The 11,412-nt window shown below is 31.8% G+C and overlaps 1 protein-coding gene across 4 annotated transcripts in view; it reads left to right on the top strand.

Moving 5' to 3' along the window:
* Positions 1-773: 773 nt before the first annotated feature.
* LOC134721324 (uncharacterized) overlaps positions 774-11,412 on the top strand; it is a 31,726-nt gene continuing 21,087 nt past the window's right edge. The window contains exon 1 of one of the 4 annotated variants that reach the window (XM_063584231.1): positions 774-1,636. In XM_063584231.1, coding sequence (XP_063440301.1) covers positions 1,338-1,636 — 299 coding nt within the window. In that variant the 5' untranslated portion in view covers positions 774-1,337. Of the gene's footprint in view, positions 1,637-6,309; positions 6,530-9,856; positions 10,019-11,412 lie in introns of those variants that run through there. The other 3 variants (XM_063584238.1, XM_063584232.1, XM_063584236.1) reach the window with 3 other exon arrangements.

The following is an 11,412-nucleotide window of genomic DNA, read 5'->3' as shown; positions in this document are numbered from 1 at the left end:
CAAATATATCGTAATAAACTGAAATATGACCATTATAGGTACATAAAGCGTGTTATTTTTAATTAATTTCATAGACATGCATTCCGCCTTTTGTTGGTTTTTTTCTTAAAATACTGCATATTTTCTTAATCTTATTTCACAGTTATGATGAGGAAGTTAGACCATATTGACAGACATAACGTTTTGTTCGGATTTGTTCCGCGTTTTGAAAATTAAGCGATTTTTTTCAAAGATTCTGAGCTACTATTTACATGAATTGTGTTTCACGATCCTCTACCAGAGCTTTCACGATCGTCTCTCAATACTTGACCGCCGTTAGATAAACCGAATGACACCCGTGTCTTCTGAGGTTGCATTAAATAAAAAAAAATCTTTCGAATAAAAAAAGTTACGAAAGATAACAAACGTGCCCCCAAGAATAAATAGAATATTTAAGTAATTATTCAAAAATGAGTAAAACTTGAATCATAATGAATAAAAACAATAATATAAAAGATGAATTGTTTGAAAGTAGGTTTTACCACTTACAAATAGAGTATAATAAAATTTGATATAACTGAAATTTAATCAATATTTTGTATATGAAAACTTCATTAATCGTTATTTGCAGTTATTGTTTTTCACACTCCAGTATGTTTTATGGACTAAAAAAGGTAATTAAACTTTGTATATATCACTTCAAAACAATTGTTTGTGTTGAATCTCACAAACGTGCCCGTATCCCATCTAATCGGCCAAATCATTAGCTGTGATTTTTTTCTATATGTAAATGATATTCGGAAAGGACCCAACGGCTTATGTTACTTAACACGTCTTAGTTTATTTAATATAGGTTTAAAAGCTTTTAAGACATTGAAAATGTGTACTTGGATCTTTCTATCTAGATGTTAAACATCATTTGCACGAAGGCAAACTTCGATTAAATTTCCACAAAGAAACATGTTAATTCATATTTTTCAATTTTAAACGAGTTTGCTTAGACAGCCGGATATTTTTTGTCTGCAGATCATTTATACGTATCGTAAGTTAATTATTATATTCATATATTAAGAGTTCAATATGCCGCAAGACATCTTTAATATAGTATAGTTCGTTTAAACATTTCAAACTTTAATTGAAATTTGTAGGATAAGTTACGGTGTTCAGAAAATTGATTTTTTTTTCTATTTTGACAATTTAAATGAATATTGTTACATGAACATTGCACAAAGTTAATATATTTATACAAAAAGATAGTGGATTACTAATAAGTGTTGAAGAGGTGGAAAATTGATTCAATTCCTAAGTGATCGCGGAATTTAAGTATACTAAAAAAGACATTTCTAAACTGTTAAACAATGGCGGATAAAACTCGCAAACGATTAAGTCAGGACAAAAAGAACAGCATTATCTCTCAGACAATACTTGAGACAAGTGACGAGACTGCATCACATACATATAGTGACGACGTACCGGAGATAGATTTGGACAATCCTGTAAACTTTGAGAGACGACAACCTTATAAATCTCCAGGGTCACCTATCATCGATGCTGAGTTGCAGAAGGAGACGCTAGATTTAGTTATATCTACACTAAATGAGTCGGGTAATCATGGAGATCAGACAGAGATGAACAATAACCACACAGCCGATAAAGGGTAGGTGTACATATTTTATACCAGATGATTAAACAAAGGCTTGTTGTATATTTTAAAATTTATAAATTATAAATACTATTAAAATCGTAACACCCTTTCAATTGTTCACGACTCAATGATCAGGCTTGTTTATATTATATAGAAAAAGTCCGCTAAATTCGATGTGAAAAATAACTTTCCAGTAAACAATGCTAGTAAAAGTCGAACAAGTCCAAATATGGTAACGTTAATACAGTTTGAAAAAAGATTCAGGTACATGAGCCTTATTTGATGGATGACTACTATATAACAGTGGTATGTCACTGATATTCTATATATCTTTATGATCTTAAGATTACAGGTCATCGCACGACCTTTAACAATAAACAAAGACCTTTACCATATATAGACTTCGCTTTAAAAATGAAACAATTAATAGAAACTAAAATGCATCAAGAAACGGTTTTCTTATTATCTGAATTTCTATTGCAATGGAATACCTCACGCTTGCAACATATGTTGTAATGTTTGATTTGAAAGACAAATTTCAGTGCTTACTAAGATCATTACGTGTATCGAAACGAGTATTTATAAATTATATTTTTTTAAAGATGCATTGTTGGTGAAGGTATAACAATACAATATATGCTCCGTGAAGTTGTGTTACATATAGACACATATATCTATTTTACAGCAGTCTGTCCAACACATTGTTTCGTCACGGTGCCTTTACAAACCATACTTCATAGGGTATTGGAATGTTGGTTCATATATAAGCCCCAGTCACACTGTCACGTTTTCAAGAGCTTCGTTTTATTACGTTTTGAAAGCGGAGCGAAACGGGAGTATACGTAACGAAGCGTATCGAAACGTCAAAAAAAACGTAGTGATCCTTTATTCCAAACGAGACATGCCCCGTATGTTTTGAAAATTCTATAACAAACGAAACGAAGTAGAAACCTAGTTAATACTTTTCAAAGCTTAGTTGAACGTAGCCTTTTTAAACGTAGTAAAACATGACAGTGTGACTGAGGCTATAATAAAAGCTCTTCAACTTTGTACCTTGTTTTGCTGTTTTTGATTCGAGATTCACTGATGAGTTTTTTACAGACAAAATTTTAAAGCTGGTATCAATGATGAGTGGATTTAAAGCCTAACACAGAACAATGTGTCTTACTTAATTTTTCGACATATTTGCACTGAATTCTCTGAGGTATTATCCGAAATAAGTTCGTCTTGTGTATCTATTCATTATGGTAAAACGGCATAAATAGACCTTTATAGTTTGCCCATTGGCGGATTCAAGGGGGGGGGGGGGGTGTCCGGACCCGACGGACCCCCCTTATTTTGGCCGATCAATGCATTTGAATGGGGATATTTAGTTGGAATCCCCCATTTTATCCTGGGTTGGGACCCCCACCCCTTTTTAAAATGGCTGGATCCGCCCCTGTTGCCAATGCTCCATGTTGAAGAGTGACCGTACTTTGACCTATAATGGAATTTTGAAAATTGTGACTTTGATGGAGAGTTGTCTCCTTGGCACTCATATCAAAGCTTCTTATATATTAAACGTTTACTTTTGATTTTACATTTCGATGGTATTATTCTTGTTTTGTGATCTATACCAAGTATACCTTTATTACAGTGCAGTTCGATGTCTGTCATCGGATTTTCAACATAACCTGGTATCACCACTGATTAAGAATATGCGTACAATTTAATTTTTCAAGCAAGGCGACCTATAGTCTAAGAATTAATTCCGTAGGTTTATATATATGAATCTCCACTTGCAATTTAAACAAAGATTAAAAAGGTAAAGATGTTCTTTGAGACTCTTCAAATATATTTAAATTACTCGTAAAAAGTAACAACGCCAAACAAGATTTCACATTAAGCCACTTGTATCGAATGTTCATTGATTTCTTAAATGATAATGCAGATGGAACATTTAAAGGTAAAGTTATGTATGCTCATTTAGTTTCGTATATCTAAGTATCACATGGTATGTACAATATTGTTTATGCTTTTTCTGCCACAATATGAAATGTGTGTTGTCAAGTCGACAATGTAAGCCGTTTTGGGTTTTTTATGATTTGTTTTCTTAGTTACTGCCATAAGTTTGAGAAGTTTACGATGTTTTTCAAATATGAAGTGTGGCTTCTAAAGCGATAAAAAAATATCGAGTTGCTATACATTTGAATATAAATAATATATTTATGATTTTGAATCAAAGCTTGGGGTAACGGGATTCATTACTCGATGTATGTGAACACTAAAGCAAATCTGACCTTAAATCATAAATGAACTTCTTTATGGATGATCGCGGACAATAGGTAATACTTATGACCGTTGACCGTTATGGAATAACCATTTCACAAATGATATCGGATATGTTCCTTACGTCGTAACTACAATAACCTTCCCTTTCATGAATTTGACCTACCGAATTAGTTTATTTACCGGATTTGTAATCACATAAGCAACACGACGGGTGCCGCATGTGGAGCAGGATCTGCTTACCCTTCCGGAGCACCTGAGATCATCCCTAGTTTTTGGTGGGGTTCGTGTTGTTTATTCTTTTGTTTTCTATGTTGTGTCATGTGTACTATTGTTTTTCTGTTTGTCTTTTTCATTTTTAGCCATGGCGTTGTCAGTTTGTTTTAGATTTATGAGTTTGACTGTCCCTTTGGTATCTTTCGTCCCTCTTTTATGAACCATGTGGAAGAAATAGCATAAATCTAGAAGTGTCTTATCAGAATAAAGTTCAAGATGCATATTTTATAAACTTTAATTAAAAATATATATTATATAATATTTTAGGGGCTTTTAAAATTTTAGATTTTAGCCGGTGATATCGGAAAAACCAAAAATTGGCTTCAGACGTAATTGTATATTTTATAAATGGCTCAGATCCACCGGTTCTAAACCGTGTATTTTGTCTTGTTTATCATATCGATATGATTTGAATATGATATATAGGGTGTCCCCCCTCCCTCTCCACCGGGTCGTCCCACCTAATCTTCGTTTCATAATGTAAAGATATTTTGAAAATAGTTGAGTCACCATATATATTGTTTGTCATTTCAAGATGAATTGATAGATATATAGGGTGCGTCTCTAAAGGTATATATGCATGTGGACTATAAGTAGCAGCATCATATTACTATCATTTCTGGTTATTTTTTATTTTCTATCTTGATTAAGCAAAAACGCATTGAATTTCTTGAGGTAGGTATTAAAAACCATTTAATTCAAATTGAATGGTGCTATCTGTTAAGACTTTAAATGGTGACCAACCTTCTTGAAGAAAATATTTATACATTAGATGGGACAGTTTTATTACGTATTGTTGTTGATAATAACTTGTTTACAAACTCATTCAAATAAGTACCAGCAATAAAACCAACAATCTAAAGTATTGCAATAAAATATCTCGCATATAATTCAAAATAAAGAATTTAATCTTCCCCGGATCACGGATCTATTAAGATATCATCAAATTTGTTTGTTGGTCCTTTTCGAACTATTGACTGTGAAATCCTCCGCCCTTCCTTTGCAATTCTAAGATGTCAATTAAAGTTCAAAATTCCATATTTACAATATCTGGTATCCATTTTCGTGGATATCTGCTTCAAATCTTGATTATCTATCGTGATAGATAAAACGTGACCGCTTGCTACGTTATGCATTCTGACCACACTGAATAACGTATTGAAAAGAAATACGCCATGTTGGTTGTCGCAAAGTTTAAATCAACGACAATTTAAATATTTTCCAATTGATTAGTTATAATAATCAAACCAAGGGCTCCTGAACATGGAAAGAACTTGCCGGATAGTGTGAAAATTGCCAGTTATCCCAATAATAATACTCTGGAAATCGGTATAGGATGAAACATTCTGTTTAAATGGAGACTTATAGAATTAAATGTAATTAATTTATGTAATGATACATGATATATATTTAGATCGCGAAATATTAATATTGTATATTAAAATCATAAAGGTGTTTGACGTCTTATTGTGTTTGAATAACATAGACACGACTAATTGCTCGTGCTAACTTGGCAATGAGCTGGTGATCCTTCCAGGGCACCTGTGTTCTGTCTGGTGTGTATTGTAAATTATAGGCAGAAGATACCGATGCGAAAATCATAACAAACAACTCCATGATAAATAAAATGACAAACAGTGTGCAAAACACAACATAACAAGTAAAGACTAATTAACACATACCCACAAAAATGTAGGTTATCTCAGTTGCTGAGAAAGGGTAAGCAGATCATTATCTACATATGCAGACGTCGTATTGCTCATGGAAGAACACATTTGGTTATGTCAAATTTGAGGGAAATGATTGGTTACAACAAATGTAAGGTTGCTCATTCTTTAAAAGTTTCTGTGTATTGTTTTGTAGGCTTTATTTTGGCCATACTTTTTCTTCACTCGCCGACACCATCGGGCTTCTCTCTTTAGAAAAATATTTAATCTATAAGATGAATGTTCTCTGCGCTAGTTTGTAAATCTGAATTATAAACTCAAGACAAGTTTAACGTCTTGATTGTAAGTAAATAAATATTCATTCAGACCCCCGTAATTCCCATAAACTTTTTATAGATATATTCCATTGAGGAATAAAATCATTTCAATGGACGGTATTCGTTATCAATAGTTAAACGCTCGACTGGGCGGATACTGTTCAAACTTGTTAGTTCGTCTTTGACATTTAAATGACCGAAAATAAATATCAAAAACGTGGGCATTAAATATGCAAGAGCATTGTGTGTAAATTTTAATAGAAATTATGTTCGATCTTCATTATTCATCGAATATATGTTGAACCTTTTTATTACAACAAACTTGGAATTTGTATATTTGAAACAACCAAAAGCAGAAAGCAGGCTACGGAACTAAGGTGAGTCTGTTAATTAAAGTATTAAACATTTCAACAGGTAGAGCGATTAATATCCATAAGACCCGATATCACCACAATAGATCTAAATATTTCATTGACATGGTAATATAATATTTCACAAAGTTATCACTTATGTACAATTCGTGTTTTATTCAGTTATTCAAATATTAATACTATTTTAATCCAATACCTTTTAAACATTTTTAAACATTTAAAAGGTCATTTTTATAGTTGAATTTATAATACAAAGATGTTTTTGGATACTCCGGCTAAAAATTAAAAAACCTCTTTCACTTCTAGTTTACCCCTTTCGGTCTTGTTCTCGTAATGTTTTTATTGCTGTTGTTCATTTTTAATCCATCCCTCTTTTTCCCCAATGTGACCTATTTTATACTTATCGCCGTGTTTTTACACGACGGGTGTCACTTGTAGATCAGAATCTGCCTAACCCTTCCAGAGCACCTTAGATTACCCCCCGTTTTTGCTCAGCCCTTAGTTTTTTATGTTTTGTTTTGTATAGTGTTGTTTGTCTTTGTGTTTTTTACTGTTTTTATCAAAGTATTGTCAATTTATTGACGATTTGTGAGTTTGGATGTTCCTTTTGTATCTTTCGCCTGTTTTCACTAATAAAGAATTATCGTAAATGACATTCCACCATTATTATAAAGACTATCTTTATAGATCATAATATGTGGATAGAAATGTGGTTTGTCTCCCTGTCATATCATATTTAACTGCAATCTACATACATATTAAAGCGTTTAAAGGTTGTGATACTGTGAATTTCAGTGAATCTCTCTTTCTAACAACACGAGTCGACTGTAGAACAGCATCTATAGTCTTCTAATGTACATACGCGATGCTAAAGTGGTCCGTTTGACTATATCAGATGTATAAATACACGGATTACGAACAAACAAACCTTCTATCATTCGTGCATAATTGTTAGACAGGATAAACTTATAATGTATAAAAAAGGAATCGGCTCCTTTTATATTTTCTTTTCTCATTCGGATAAATAATAGCGATAAAAAGAATAGGAAAAAAACTTTTAAAAGACTTCAGAATTAGTACCTAGAGTCATAACATAATTTAGTTGGAAACAACTCTATTGCATAGGTGCAAATGTACTTATGTTTATATAGTTTTTTAAAATGACTCATTGCCAAAAAAAGCAATCGTATAAATTCGATGTAAATCAATTCTCTAAAATGTAAACGATCTGAGGGGCAATTGTTTTGCACAAAGTTTCTATGGACCGTTACACGAAACAATGTAAGCCGGATATTACAATTTTGCAGGGTATAGTTTGATGGCTTTCCAAAAGCTATCAAAGAGTTAATGAGAATTGGAACGTTAAACTAATAGAGAAGGCAATTCACACGATCAATACCTGTCACCGGTCGACATAGTTTAATCAGATTTATTTATTGTATGTCAGGTATCACCTTGATGCCAGTTATGATTTTTAATTACCATAATTTTATTGATATTCTCCCCTGAACAAATCGCCTTGGAGTTCGTGATCTCCATTAAAGCTGATCGGGCGGATGCCAATTAAATGAACATTCACACAGTTGTTTATCTGCTTGTATACATGCATAATTTTGGGATCTCTATTTATCCTGTCTGTTTATATATTGTTTAACTTATATCCTTGAAGTTTATCCTTCAGGTTTTATTTCATTGTCTCCAAAATTTTAGTGGTTCATAACAGTTAAGCCGGTTTGGAAACAATATTTCGCTTAGTAATGTTGAAATGTTAGCCTTCAGTTTGTATGTAGTGTTTTTGAAGTACATGTTAGTTGTTTGTTCTTTCGAGATTTTTCTGTTTGATTTTTTACTTAAAAGTTTCGTTTCTCTCTTTGATATATTCTTCCTCTTTTTTTTTACTGAGGTTTACATAATGCAATGGACTTTTATATTATTTATTTATGTATTTCCCTGTCCTGAGTGTTATTGCGATTATTTGTACTGAACACCTGTCATGTATAATTGTTATCAGATAGTCTGTTTCTATGTATGTTTGCGTTTGTTTTTGTTGAAGTTCATCCTTTTTTTGGTATCGTTGTTTCCTCTTATAGTTGATATGTTTCCCTCGGATTTGGTTTGTGACCGGTATTTGTTCTTGCTAAAACGATTTATGCCTATTAAGCAGGGGTATACTAACTGTAGCCTTTATTTGAAACCAAGTCAGGAACGTTTGTCTTATTTTATTGGTAGTTTGTGTCGATAGGTCGCTGTCTAACTGACGTACACCCTATATATATTTATTTTTCCTGTTCTTGAACTTTGTATAGTTATTAGACAACAAATAGAAAGTTGCTACATAAACTATCTTCATAATGTTTTCTTTTTTATTATTATTACTATAGTTTTAAATACTTATCTTCACAATTGTTGTTTTTATTGCGAATACAATTATAACCATTATAAATGCTACAGTAATAAAATTAATTAACGGAAGATATTTTCTGACATAATATCAATTATGCTTATTCCTGTGCATAAATGTGCAGCGAACTGAGGAGAAGTGTGCTAATGTTCAACTTGGTTTTTTGTTTTGTTTTTTGTGTGTTTTTAAATGTTTGTCAGTCAAACAAATCGATAGAAATTATACGATATGAATTATTTTTCTGCAGGCCAACTGCTGATATGATATTTTATTCATTTTGTTTAAAGTTTAATATATTATATTGCATAATAGTCTGATTGAACTGAATACAAAAGGACAGTCTCTTGGTATTAATCTGTCAAAAAACAAAAATTCCAAATTATAAAGATTTTTTTTCTTCAAAACAGCGTTTATACAATTTTAATTTTAATCTTCAAAATCGGTGGTCTATTTATCTTTATCAGACGGCATTCACAGTCCCAACTGCATAGGTTGTACAAGTTTACGTAACACTTAGTAGGGGGTGTTCCGAATAGCACTGTTGTCTCGAATGTCTTAAACGCTTTTTGGGTCTTTTGTTTTACTGTAGTACGTATATCGGTTTGTTTTCTCCTCAATCAATACGGGATCACCTCCTGCTTGTTTGGAAATGATATTTCATTGACAAACAATATTTCGGTCGTTGATTAAGGTTGTAATTATATCGGAAAGCTATTAGCATTAAATGTTCCATTTGATATAACCATTTGTTTAACGCCGGTTTTTAAAAAAATAATTCATATGAATAAATCAATTTGAATGCACAATTAGAATGATTAACTTTTGAAGATTTAATTTGACTATTGAATTTCACTATTTGCGAAGCATAAAACTGATATAATAGAAGCTATTAATGTTCCACATCAAAATTTATTGGCGTACTCGTAAGTGATTGAATATAGCTTGGTTGTTATATGTGAACAACCACATTAGCTATATACTAAATAATTTTATCTGTGAAAACAGGTATCTGCCAAATAATAAAATGTTATAACAGAAAGGATATAACTCAGTCTTGCTGAAAATTAAAATATAAACACCATGGCTGAAGCAAGGTAGGATTTTCTTTATATTTATCTTTTTCATTTTATGTCACTTTAAGCGAATATTTAAGTTTAATGGACTGCATTCTTATTTGAAGTTTAAATTGATTTTTTTTATATTCACACAGATAATTTCGGATACACAAAAGCGGTTTTATTTGCTTTTCTTAAAGCTGCAAATACTGTGTTTTGTTTGTCTGTCTTTTTTATAATATAATGTTATAATGTTTGCATGTTATACAATTTCGTTTTCGATTTAAGTTATTTCAAAACGCAAATGGAAGAAATATATGCATATAACAGAGAGGTCGTTACATTTTTTTATTTTTTGTTTTTAGTACTCGAATTACTTTTACAATATATTAATGCTTACCCTTAATCAAATTCATATAACAAAAATTTGATTTTCCTGATTCGGACGTCCTAAATGTCTTTGATACTTTATTACATCGGGAACAATAACGATAAATCATTTGTTAAAATCAGAAAGGGATAAGATTATCACCTTTTTGCTTACATCATCTTCATTTGAACCTTGGTAGCTAGTTGTCTCTTCATACCACATCTCCTTACTTTTGTATAGACTATGTTTTCTAGTGTATCTATCTTTTCCCAAATGTTAAATTATGTATTCCAATAATGACTGGATTTGCGGAGAATCCCGGAACTTATAATGCAATCCAAAGTTATTAAAATGTTCTTAACGGCTATCAGAGTATAGAAATCTGTACATGTATGTAATATAGGATAAAATATCTTACAGAACTCAAAAACCGTACAGCCTCCAAAGGAGCAAAACTCGTACCGTTAAGTAGCTCCCCGGAGACAACAACACAAAGAAAAAATGACTTACGGACTTCAGATTTTAGACAGCAAGTAAAAAATGTATGAAAGAGCACAAAAACAATCAACAAGAAAAATACTCAAAGTACAGATCTGAGTGATAATACTGGTACACTTATTTGGATAAAAAAGAATAACACCATGGTCAAAAGATTATAAAACCAATCAGCAGTCCATAAAACACTAGACTGAAAAACTAGAAGATTAAGCAACGCGAACCCAATCTTAAACGGGATAACCTGAAGTGCTTCAAAAGATTGATCAGTTCTGCAAGATGTTTCTGTCTATAGTGTACAAATACTAATTTTTATATTGTAATATCCAGTAGAAACCAACAGTATATAATACTTTGGATTGTATTATAAGTTCTGTCATTTCTTCCAATAATCCAACCATTATCGTTATACATACTTCTATTCTGGGGGATAGTCACAATACAAAAGATACCGGTATGATTATCAATGAGACAACTATCCACCTAAAATTTCAAATAAAGTGGATGTAAGCAATTTTAAGCAATTATCCTAGCCCTTTTACTGATCAGTACAGTATCAATTAACTTT

Source organism: Mytilus trossulus, chromosome 6 (genome assembly GCF_036588685.1).
Source record: "Mytilus trossulus isolate FHL-02 chromosome 6, PNRI_Mtr1.1.1.hap1, whole genome shotgun sequence".
Lineage (NCBI taxonomy): Eukaryota > Metazoa > Mollusca > Bivalvia > Mytilida > Mytilidae > Mytilus > Mytilus trossulus.
Note: the sequence above shows the minus strand (reverse complement) of the source record. Positions and strands in the feature narration are given on the sequence as shown.